The 13,058-nt window shown below is 42.7% G+C and overlaps 1 protein-coding gene across 9 annotated transcripts in view; it reads left to right on the plus strand.

The window, feature by feature from the left end:
* gpc5a (glypican 5a) overlaps positions 1-13,058 on the plus strand; it is a 166,075-nt gene that overhangs the window by 622 nt on the left and 152,395 nt on the right. Inside the window, exons 1-2 of one of the 9 annotated variants that reach the window (XM_064310031.1) lie at positions 16-573; positions 10,071-10,232. In XM_064310031.1, coding sequence (XP_064166101.1) covers positions 10,091-10,232 — 142 coding nt within the window. In that variant the 5' untranslated portion in view covers positions 16-573; positions 10,071-10,090. The other 8 variants (XM_064310032.1, XM_064310034.1, XM_064310030.1 and 5 more) reach the window with 8 other exon arrangements.

Here is a 13,058-nt window from a genome sequence, read left to right on the forward strand (position 1 = left end):
TGCTTATGCTATAGCTTAGCCTACTTGGAAGGCTCCTATGTACTTTTGACGCTGGGAATTTGAAGAGATTGAGTTTGCCTTTGTGCCTATACAAAAATGACATGCAATTTTTGTGCCCTTAGGTCTATAGGCTGTTTCTGTAAATTCATATGGCTTTTTTTATCGTAAAAGACAAGTTGATATGGAAGGTAATCCTATAGCCTAGGCCTATACGCAAGATGCAAGTACTGTTTTAGGGTTATTCTTACTTAAGGACCACGTTTTAATTAATGCACAAAAACGGCTTTGTGTTTGGGCTACCTTTCCTGTCAAAAGCCTATATCTGACAGCATCTGGAAATTGTGGTTGTAACTGCCATTTTCCCTGTCAGTTTACGGAAAGGGTTAGACAGTCTTAATATCCTGGATGATAGTGCATATTTAAACTGACTGCCATTGGGGATTTCAAAAATTACGCAAGTGCTTCCGCAATCACCGATTTCATTTTAATCGTGGTAAAATTGGCTTTCCAATTTAAGATTGTAGCCATGAGTGTCATGATGGGACTCGATCTATGTGGATTTGTTTGAAAGAGGTAGGCTGTGCGTCCTTGCGGCTATCTTTAAAATATGTTGCGGGCAAGGCTAATTAGGCTAAATGATTTTTTTTTTATTCAACCAAAACGAGTCCAGCAGAAAGGACAGGGGGCTAGAAAACGTATCCCCCCTAATCTTTCTTCATTAATCTTACTTTCTGGTGAGACGTTTATAAAACCACGTGCTACTGGTCTAGCTAAAACGTAAAAGGGCCGTCTCGCAGGATTTGACCAAATGTAGGCATACTAGGCTATATTTACATCCCAACGAGATTTAACGCGTGGAGGACCGAGTTCATATTGTAATAATATGCTATCTGCAGTATGAGTTTATACATGCTCCATTAGAACTGAAATCAGTTGATTCACAGAATAATTTATTAGGCTACACAGGTTTTTTTAAGCATATGTGTTAGCTCTTCCAGCCAAGTTGATTGAATTTTATCTCACTTGAGGAGAAGAGTGAATTGGATTTTTAATTAGCTATTCCGCCTGTTGTATCGACGTAGTTTGAGTGTGGGCTAGGCCCAATAGATGGACTCATTCTTGAACTAAAGTGAACCCGTTGGTTCGGATATGTTACTGATTACTTTGTAGATTGTGTATGTTAGGTCTTGGATGGATTCTGTAGGCTTTGTTGGCTTATTAGCTTCATGGCTATTTAACGCTGAATTTTGGAATCGGCTCCACGCGGGCCTATTCTATTAGGATACTTGAATATGCCTACTTGCTTTGTGCATGGGTTGTGCTGATGTTTTTTTTAAAACAGGCCTACGTGTTTATATGCATAGGCTACAACTACAGCACTAACACAGTGTTAGTCTGAATTTCCCATTTTATATTTCAGGCATTTAGCTGACACTCTTATCTCGAGCAATAATTGCTGCACGAAGAAAAGTCCAAATCCGTATCGCCAACAAGGTATTAGTAAAGAGAGTGCAGTGGTCGGGCCATAACACACCGGTGTTAGGTAGACTGATCCTTCGTTAGAATTAACTTGCGGAAGGGAGGTTTATGTATTTATTTCTGGTGGGGAAATATAGTAGGCTGCAGTTAGGATAACGTGAAGAGAGGATTGGGGATCAGTGTACGGTGGGAAAATAGGATTAAGGACTATTCGGCTAGGTTTCAAGTTCAGAACGATACGAAAAATTGCTTGGAGTTGGGCAAAGTGCGGCTGGCTTGAGCGCAGTTGACAGTAATTTTCATGAAAATTATATCGTATCCTACCTGTAAGCATGGTAGCCCAATGTTACAATGGGGGCGTGTGGGAGAAAACGCAGTAGCCATCACCTGAAATAGGCGACGGTATCAGGTACTTGGGTTTTTGTCTGCAACTCATATTTTTCCCAGTAGAGGTCCTCCTTTTACATCATTTGAATCCCTTAGACTTGAAGTGTATACTGCTAGTTTTGATTGAAACCAAATACGACCAAGTCGCATTGCTTGCAAGACCACGTTCTTCCAAAAAATCACAATTTAACTTCCAGTTTGAGACAGTTGGTCTCACTCTTCAAAAAGGAAGAAAACAAATATGAAAATGTTTATCTGCTGACACCCTGTGCACCGGGATGTTCGAGAGTTTTTGGTAAATTCATAAATAATAGCAGGCTAGTGGATGGAATACGGTAGACTATTTTCTTGTCCATTGAGAACGTCACAAAGTTACTGAGCCGGTCGAAAATGTCCGCACGGTGTCTCTACCGTCAAGTAGGAGTAGCCTACCTACTGACTAAACACGAATTTCATTGAGCTGTTCTTTCCGCCCATTTTTCTTGACGGCTTGTCTTGCCTTCAGGAACGGGGCAAGCATGACGCCGTGTCAAGTTCTTCGTCAAGCTTAGTTCTTTCTCACCTACAACTGAACTTTCAAACTGATAGCCTCGGGCCCCGGAGGAAATTCTTCTCATTGATCATTACGATAAACAGATGCGGAGCATTGGAAGTATAGCATAGTTAACTTGCACTGAAGTTGTAGCCTACAAGCCGGGATAGGTACGGCAGTTGACCGCTGCTTGAGGCGGCTATTACATTGGAAATGGGCACACAAGGGCTCTTCTGCTGTGTGGTGTTCGTTGTTTATACGGGGTTCAGTTTGGAGAATCCGACCACCTGCGATGAAGTTCGAAAAGTTTTTCATGTGAGGCAGATTGGACCTGTAAATTCACTACTGGACCTACCTAGAACAGGTGATGTATTTAAACAAAACAACGTAGCCTAAACCGTTAATAGACTAACCGGTAGGCTACCGCCATGTAGTCTTACCCCCTTCATCAGTCTATCAGTGCTCTTAAAATTAATTCAGTCAATGCAGCATATGATTTGCACGCGTAGGGGCTCGCTGCAGTAGGCTACCTATACCATTTATTGTAGCCAGTTTTTTAATGTACCATAAGAATGTAACTATTTGACTACGTTGCATGTTGAGTCTTAACTGCGTTATTTTTGATGTAGCCTAGAAATTAATAGTTTGCGTGTCCATTCCTAGGAAAGAGAAAGCGACGGTATCAATGATGTCAAACATTGTTTTGTGTCTACATAAACTGCCAATCAGTCCTGTCACAAAATGTTCAGTCCTTATCCTTACGGACTCGTGGGCAAATGTAACAGATGACCGTCTTTACGTGACGACTTTACTTTCCAAACCGTAGCCTAGGCTAGAAAATATTATTTTTGGTTGACTGGAAACTGCGAGGACTTAAGATGCGTCGGGACCTATGTCGGAAAACTGGCAGGCTACTGAAAGTTAAGAGCAGAGACCCTTGATGCCGCCTTTGATCACCCTTGTTCCATAGGCTGTCTGCTTTCGGGACCCAAACAACTAAGAAACAAGTAACGTGTATCATTTCGGGGGTAGCAATATTTATATCTTTGCCCGATGTTAAAACGTGTATGTGTGTATTTGTAGGCTATACATAGGCTAAAAACGCTACAATATATTATAAGCTATGTAATAAAAAATTATATTTAGGCTATGTTTTTGCTGTCAAATTTAATCAGTGTGTGTAGACTCATTTAGTAGCCGCAAGTTTGCTGACATGACAAAATGCTCCACGAAAGGTAGGCTACCTGGGGCATGACCATATCGTGCGTTCCTTATCACCGCTTATGAAGGCAGATGAGCTCGGCTCATTTTAAAATAAATGCAGCCCGTATCTGTTTGGTGTCAAGGCTAAAGTATCATACTTCTGTGGTCTTCGAGTGCCTTTTGGCTTTCTTCTTGAGTTAAGGTGGACCGGAATCGGGAGCCAACTTCAGCGTGGCAGTTAATCAAAACTCTAGAATCACTTTTAAATATTGAAGCATGCTTTATATTAATTATGATGTAAATGATAATTGGGCCGGAAATATCAATATAAAGAATAGTATTCAGCAAATCATACCGTATTAAATTTAATATGCAGAACCTGTGGTGTACGACTTCAAGGCATATCTGTCTATGCATTTTCTCTGAAATGTAAGATGGTGAATACGTCTACCGTCAGGTCTCCTTTCTTGGTGCATCGAGATGTCGTTTGAAGTGCATATCGACTCTGAAAGCTGCGTGTGCCCAGCAGGGGTGTTAGCCAGCCGGCTGCAGTAAGCCGTCTTATGAAGCGAGTCACAGTCCTGAGTCAGTTACAAAATCATCCCCTCTGATAGCTGACCCTCTGAGAGAGCGTTCTGGAAACCAGCTTAGAACACAGTTTGGCAGACCACTAATATGTGCTCATCATCTCCTTAGCAGAAATCATGGGCCTTTTAAAATGGCCTGTTCGGTTTTGAAACTTTTTTTCCCTCAATAGTTCAACAGTTCAACAGACCACAGGGATGTATTTGTCCCCACCCGCCAAATCATTTGCAATCACGAGTCTGCCATCTAAAACTTCTGGGCTTATGTAATATTTTACTGCACCATGAGATTTTAACCATCTAAACAAGTTACCATAATATTTTCCTGAACTCAGATCACAAAGTTTTGCCTTTCAGATGGAATTTACGATACGATAAGTTCATTGTGGGATATAGGGCAACAAAAATGAACTTCACTTAAACAGGAGCTGTTGAGGACATGCTGCTATGGCACCTCTTGTCCTCTAGTGGTAATATGAAGGTACTGCTTTGAAGGAGTTTCTTCTTAGCAAACACTTGTTACAGCGGGCGCTTAATACAAGCCAGTCTATTACCTCTAACCACTTTTTAGAACTGGACTTGCCCTCAACCTTTAACCAGACCACGACACAGGAAACAGTACCCTTGTGTTGGCAACATGTATCCTGTCGGTTGCCTTTGATGAATGGAAATAATTGATATGTTTGCTGTTTTCGTGGTTGCTAGCTAGTGTGCTCTCCGGTGTAAAGTGTTCTGTGGTGCCCATGCAAATACCGAAGGGCTGGAAAAGATGGACCTGGGAGGGGGGGAAGGCTTGTTGATGGAACTATGTCAAATCATTTGCTGCTGCTGCTGTTTCTTCAATCAGGGCTGCTCAGCTGTGAGCCAGCACCACATTCTTTTTGAAACCGGGGCTGCGTTCTGGGGTGTCCAGACATATTTACAGTTCCATGCATCAACAATGACATTCGTCATTAGTGGAGAGATGAGCTTTGCCTCTTTCAAATAAAGCTAGGCCCGATTGAGTTTCAACACAGTGTCTGCTGTACCTTGTTTTTTAAAAGATTATTATTGCGCAAATTATTCGTTTATCAAACGCCTTAATCCAGGGGAATATGAATAGTTTACATTGTAACCTCTTGTGCGGTTGGACGTTTACTGAAGGGATTCCGGATAAGTGCCTTTCTCAGGAGTACATGTTTGTGCCCTTGCCAGGATTAGAACCTATGACTATGTGAATTCAAATTCTTTTACTTAGATTTTATAATTGCATTGGTCACTGTTGTGTAAAATAATTTACAATGCTACTATAATCAGAAGGCTAATCTTGGCAGGCTATTTAATTGCTCTAAGCTTAAAATAGCCTGTGATGTAAAAATGTAAACTGCATAACTGCAGCATTAAGTTGTTATTGGCTAATTTCAATGTGTGGCATACAAGATAGCCCGAACAATAATGCTGGCTTGGACCTAATTTGTTTTCCTACCAGAACCCATATTATCATGGAATGCTGTGACTTTGGAATGCAGGACTTTTCGAAATTTGACCTTTCCGTTTATTTACTCGCGTTCTAATAAAAATGACAATTTTTGCCATAATGTGCTCACTCACAATAACAACACAATAAATGTAGGCCTAGGTCATTTTACTATGATACTTGTAACAGAAGCGGGAATGTTTGAGCGTTCTGATAAAAAAAAAAAAATTTGCAGGCTAATAATAGAAGCAATTTCTGTTTTTATTTACATATGTTGAGCAAGCTAGCTAGTGAGAGATATCTCATTTTTGACTTTTCATTGAAATTATGTGCATTCTCTTTGAATCTTGCAATGATACCAACATTCTGATTAATCAACAACACAAATGTCAGACGCCAAAAGACGAATGGATCAAAGAAACTGGAATAATTATTTTGTTTTGGTTCAAGTCTATCACTCATTGTATAAAACAAAAAAAAAAGATATTGGAATATCTGCATTTACAGAACACATTGTATGTTCCCCTGCATTTGAGCTCTTTTCTGCAGCTGTTAGCTGGATATTGTAGAGATGAAATTCAGATTAAGTACCTTGCTTCAGGGTAAAACAGAAAATTGTTACCACGTACGCCTGGACAGAAAGAAAGTACATTGGGCAGGCCCACAGACCCCTGAAACTTTATCTAGAACTGTAGAAACAAGTGGAAACAGAGCCTGTTCCTAGCTAAAAGGAATCAAACTTGTTTCCAAATCATAGGGCAATATTGCACTGCAAAATGCAGCTAGTTTGCCTGCTAAACTCTATACTGGACCGGTGCATATCTGGCACCAGTGGCACCAGTAGTTTTTTTCCCCCCTTGCAGTCTCTCCAGATCAGGAAAACTAACAAAAGCTTCGGGATTCATTTCCCCTTGTGTGAGTCATTGCTCATTTTTGTTGCGTATATTGGCAAACGAGTGTCCATTCGTTTATTCACAAAACAAACCTGATTTAGATGGACGTAGGCGTTAACCAGAAGGGTTCGGCTCTGAAGTCGTCCCGAGGTCGTCTGCAGTTGAGCCGAATGGGAGACTGCTGCCAGTTTAAACACCGCAGCGCTCAGGGTCACGTCAGAGCCGGGCTCGAGGCAGAAGAGGGCTGCCAAGAGTCCGGGGTTCGATTTCTCCCTGACATGCCACAAATTTTTGAATTATTACCACCGCGGCCACCTCTAAATTACGGAAAGAAAGGCATCTGAGAGACGTGTGAGATCTGTTCACCGTGGCTTTTTGTGAGTAATGTTGTTTTGGATTCCTAAAATACTCTCTCGAAGGAATGCTCTTGTTATCCGTCGCTGCACTGATCTCTGCAGTGTAATTTTCTTTGGCAGACAGGGCTCCTGGCTGGTGGATGTGCTTTATAGCACTGCAGTGCTGATGTGCAGTGCTGAGGGGGTTTTTTTTTTTTTGCTTGAACACAAATGCAGGAACAGTGCCTCGCAGTTCATAGGCCTGTATGTTAAGAGTGTAATCAAGTGGTGACTTCCAATCCACACCAATTTAAAAATGTTTACTCATTGAAGGGCAGAAAATAATAAATTGGCAACTCCAAGAATTTAATGAATCTCCTCATGGGAATCTCAGGTTTTCATTGGCTCCCAGGTTGAGCATATCGTTTCTACCTGAAGACGGGCTGGTGAGAAGGAGGCTTGTCCCATGTTTATGAATCTTATTTTATTTTAAGCGGGGATTCATTTCTGTCCAATTTAAGACCAAGGTTAGGCTGAAAAACATTGGCCTCAGGCATTCGCTTGCCTCAGTTATCTTTATCTAATTTCAGGTGTCTTGTGAAAAAAAGCTTTCTATTTTTGGAATAGGTGCCCTTTTGTCTGGGTGTGGGTGCTGGGACTGTTTACATGCATGGTGTGTTTGTTGAATGGGATTTCCCGTGTCCTGTAGCCAGTCAGTGAGGACACTGTGTAATGAGCTGAATGACTGGTGCTCCAAAGCAGACCCTTAGCTGCTGGAATGCTCTCATTTGGAAGCTCTGTTCAAAACTGAGATGACTGCCGTTTGCATATCAACAGCACAGGGCTGCAGCACATAATGTGTTGGTCCGCTTTGATGTTAGCCTGGTTCGTCTCGATTAATTGTGGCTTTTTAAACGCAGTTTAATGAAAACTTGCTTGAGAAGAAAAGCCTTTGTGCTTTTTTTGTGTGTATGCGTCAGCGCATTTATAGCTGCCGCACTGAGACTATATATATATAGCCGAGCGGAGGGTTCCGCTCAACTGCCTTTCCCGTTAGCGAACTCCATTCGAACCGCACTGCCTGCTCAGTCCAGCCTGCTTTGCTTTGGTTCCCACCAGAAGTATTGGCCTGTATTCAATTGAAATTTTTCCTAAACTTTGGCCTACAAGTAAATATTTTACACTCTTTCATCACAAACTCAATTTAATGAGTTAGTTTTAGTGGTTATAGAACTTGCCAAACTTGCCAAAGCAAAAGTCTTGCTGTTAATTCTCAGTCAAAATTAAGTGACAAATGTTCCTTGAATCCCAGCCATTGTCTTCCATAATGACACACTGGGGAGATTATCTCAGGAGCAGCTATATCATTCTCGACCATCAAAATTCCAAAGTCAGACAAAATGAAAAACCTCACAGTCCTTTCTAGCTTCTTTAACTTGCTGCGATATCTCTGACCGGGACCAGCATTGCTTCAGATTAAGTTATTAACATCTCTTTAAGTTAAAGAGATGTTGATATACATTTTTCTGTGCTGAAGTTGATATGGGATATTGGAATTTTATTCCCCAATTTGGAATGCCGAATCAGAATGGAAAGCCTACAGCTGGAACTCTGTCCCAGGGTGATGTCATGTCCCACTGGCTTGGTCCTTGGGGCCTTCCATGGTCAGGATACAATTCCAGATCATTTGGGCATTTGACCAGAATACCCCACCAGGTTCAAGGTTCTGAGCGGTTCTCCACAGTGTGCCAATAAGTATTGGTTTTTGTTGCTACTAATGATTCCTCAAATCATCTCAAATGCCAGTTTTATTGTGAAAAGAAATCCTTCACGTTCTGTGGCTCTCCAAGGGCAGGATTGAATAGTTTTGTCGTAAACGGCCTGTCTGTAAGAAATACTGCCGATGTGAGCGCAACATTAAAAGTAAGCAGAGTCAGAGTAAGTAAAGGGGCTTTCTCATTTGCCAGTATCTGTGTGGAATTCGTAAGGAAGGTACTTGAGTGCAAAGTGTAAACAGAATGTTTCAGTGTGGTGTTCTTTTTTTATCAAGATGTGCAGGAATTAGCTATTTTAAACAGCCTGTGATCTCTCCTCCAAGATACTGCAAACAGTGAAACATGGGACACTGATAGTGTCTCTGGCAACATTGGTCTGATCTGCCAGAGCTTGCCCGATATTTTTATTTATTTTTTTTGTTTGGTTTTTTTTTTTTGCACGACTTTGCCCGTATGTGTACAGCCGGTGTTCGTAAGAGGGCTTAGAGTGGAACATATTTGCCTTTGGTCCGCAAAGTGATAAGAGTGCTGAATTCCTGAAATTGGCCTTAAAGCTCATTTTTGACTTGTTTGAACATGTGGTTAGAAAAAGAAGGCATTGTTGAGAAATATTTTAGTCAGATAGGGTCTTCAACAGTAATGCAAAACAACCTGAGCCTTTCCCTACGTCACGTATCCTGCTTTTTTCAAGAAAATGCAACATTCTGCACTAAGTGAAGGTACTGTGATTTGATTTGACGAAATATATTCAGCAAAATAAATCACAAGGTAAAAATTAAGGAGCAGGAATTTGAGCCATGGTGTTCTGAGCAGCAGTTGGGAAAGGCAGTGGTTTTGTGAGCAAAACCTAAGACATTGTATATACAAACACTGAATGTAGATAAGTCTGTCTGCCTGAAAGGTAAAGCATGCAACAGAGGGGTTTCTACCAGAGGCATTTTGTCAGTTAAGTTAATTCAATTATACTTTATTGGCTCCGTGGGGTAATTTGTCTGTGGGGGCATTTGACTCATCCTTGCTACTTAGGAGCAGTCAGCAGTCACAGTGCAGTGCCCAGAGGCCAACTCCAGTTCTGAGGCCAGTGCCTTGGTCAAGGGCATTGCCTGGAGTATTCCTAACCTGACATACATGTTTTTCATTGTTTGTCATAGAAGTTTATAGAGTTCATTTATGCGTGTATTTGTCACTCTGATGTTATATATCCAGAGCAAGTTACAGCTGTGCGTGCTGTGAAGCTGGTACTTAGGATGAAGGGTGTAATCACAGATGGGTAATTAAACTAAACAGGCACGAATGTTATCTCATTGAGGTCTACTGGAATTAAACCTTTGGGCTTAAAGAGGACGAAAATGTTAAAATGAGGTTCTCCGCCTCCTGATGCTTACTGATGGGATAATCAGCGACGCTCCCACCTGTTCTCTTCCAGGGTTGGATCTTCAGGTGTGCATGTCCCGGAACCTAACATGCTGCACCAAGAAGGCTGAGGAGAGGTACCAGCTTGCCGCCCGACGGGACGTCCAGAACCTTCTCCAAACCTCCAGCTCCAGCTTGAAGTTCCTCATCACACGGAATGTGGCTACCTTTCAAGGTATGTGTTTAAGAGAGCATTACACTGTGTGAAGTTTAAGACACTTGATGCCTTTTAAAATCAGATTAATTGGCAACCGTATCCCCTCTTTCTTGTAGCTCAGGTTAGGCAGACATTGCTAATGTATAGTCAAACTCATGAGTTCATCCAGGCTTTCGAGTTGATCAGTCACACTTGGGGCGAAGGGGGCACAAGTGACTTGTGTCCTTGGAATTACTGGGATCAAAATAATTCCAGTAAAATATAATGATAAAAACATTTTAATCATCATTTATGACATGATAAATGACATTATCAGTGAGCATTTTTTGAGAGACACAGCTGCTGCCTTTTGGAATGCCCAGTCGCTTCTGGGCTCGTCTGAACAATGCGCCATCTGTCGGTTCGGGAGGGCACATTAAGTGCATTTCTCAGCTGGGATCGTGAAATTCAGAGATGAATTAGCAGAGTAAATGATCTCCGAGTCTTCCAGGAGGCAAGGTGAAGACCCCTCATTCGCCTGTAATTGACTTCACCCTCCTGCGCAGTGCTCCAGTGCTCTGGCCTTAAATTAGGCAGTTAGTCCTTGTGTGGACTGTCTCAGAGAGCCCGCTCTGCAGCGGTGTGACAGCTGAAGCCTGGGCTCAGTCCTCCGTGGTGACGCCGGTCTCGCTGTGTAGCGGACGAGCGAGGACAACAGCCCTCCAGAGAGAGAGGCAGCTTTCAGGGGCTCTGAACTTTAAAGAATCAAAGCCTGAACCCAGGTAAACAAATGCAGCTTAACACGGAAGATTAAATCAGGGGCCACGCCCTCACAGAGTCCCCGGAGGCGACCGCGGGGCAGTCCTCAGCGGTAACGGGGCTCTGGTTACAGCACTGGTAATTCCCAGCTTAGCCACATCGGCCGCCCCCGGGGCTGACGGCTTATTACGCTGCGGCCTGCGGCCACCCAAGGGGGGGCTGGGGGGGTGGGGGGTGTGTGGTTGTGGGGAGGTTCAGGGAGGTTCATCTGTGTGTCTGTGCGTTTGCTTGTGTGTGCGCATACAAGTGCGTTGAACACTGCTGCGTTTAAGAGTCTGAGTATCTTCCCTAAATCTGGATTTCTGCTCAAAGTTGCTGACACGGTGGAAATCGGATGCCTTTCCCCTAAAGCAGTAATGCGATGCATTTTTCTCCCAATACAGCATGACAGGGCTTCCACACCAGCGGGCAATTCTTTTCTGGGGTCAATTTTCGACCCCACCCTCCTCCTGCATTTCTCTCCTTGCTGCCTGAGGTGTGCTGAGCATAGGAAGCCACCAGCCACTTTACTCCCAGCCCCGCGTATGAAATCATACGTGTGCGTGTGACTCTGGCACACATGTTATGTGTCAACACGGTAGCTGTTATTAGCGGACTTTCACAGGCCTGCTTTGGCTTTGTTGTGCTGATCCGCACCTGGATAATCTGCAGGGCTGCTTGAGTGTACCGGAATGACAAATGGTGACAAATTGTGGCTAATTGCCGTTGAGACAAAGTGCACATTAACTTGATGATTTATATTTATTAAGATGGGGGAGGTAAAGGGAAAAGACAGCAGCGTAACATACCACTTAAAAACAGCCTTCAGGTTCACAGCCTGTGTGAGACATACTGTAGCTTTTGGCTCCCTTCGATAAGCCTGTGTAGTAATGTTACCTGTGCTAAATCACCCCTGAATAAAGGAGGCAGTTTAAGATTGAAGCAAGAGAATAAAACTAAAATCATATGTTAATGCAAAGAACACAGCCCAACTGTGAAACGGATAAAAACTAATCCACAACACACACAATTGACAAATATGATTGACGCTTTATTTTGTTTGGATAACAAAATAAAATAAAATAATGCAAAAAGTGCAAGTTGTGTGTGTGTGGTTTTTTCTGGGATAGATGAGTGGTTCCAGTTGATATGAGTCTCTGAGCTCCCTGTGATGATACATTTTGCAGCAGGAACTGAATGTAAATTATATGTAGTTGAATATCTTTATGCTCAAGAGAATCCTTGTAGCAACTGTTCAGAATTTGCTTATCCGCTGTGGCTAAGTGAAAAATGAAATGCAAGTGTTCTTGTGCAGGTGTTAAAGCGCAAACGTGTTCATTTGGCGCTGGGTGTTCTCTCTGGGGCTGCTATGCCTCGTAGGAGACACAGAGTGAAAACGTGGCGGGTTTTGAGCTTAGCCGTATCATTAAGGTGAATCGCACTAATTATACCTCCCCGTCTCTCTCCCCATCTCTCGCTTGTTTTCCGAAACCCACATAATTCGCTGCTACTCACGATCTCAAGTGGTTTCCGGGAACGGCACGCATTAACAGTACGTTTAAAATCAGCCCTTTTAAATAAAGAGTGGTTCCCAGTAGAAGTATACGGCCATAGGCTATAGGTGCTGTGTGTTTGTGTGTTCTCAGGATGTGACCTTACTGTATGTTCTGAGTACCTGGGAGATGTTTTGGAAGCTGAGAGGGTGGTGGGAAGGTTTGTGTTTAATCCAACCGCAACATTAACACTATGGTGGTATTACCTCTGGTGTATGAACGCTTTCAGCTCCTTCAGTCCCTACACTTACCCTTGTGTGGAAAGTGAACGCCCATCTTGGGTCTCCCAGCATTCACACCTCTCATTTTAACCATCATGGGCCTGTGCCATGTCAGATTGTCATGGTAAAGCCTTTTTTTTTTTTAGTGTGCTGGCTGCCACAGTCTGTCAGTAAGAGGCAATGGGGTAATACTCATTTGATGTTTGGGTGAAGCTCAGTAGTTCCAGAACTATGGGCCAGGATCCACTTTTGGGTTGTGGAAGGGCTTCTGGTGGCTCATTAGATGTGAGGGA

Source organism: Anguilla rostrata, chromosome 15, assembly GCF_018555375.3.
Source record: "Anguilla rostrata isolate EN2019 chromosome 15, ASM1855537v3, whole genome shotgun sequence".
In the NCBI taxonomy this organism is placed as follows: Eukaryota; Metazoa; Chordata; class Actinopteri; order Anguilliformes; family Anguillidae; genus Anguilla; species Anguilla rostrata.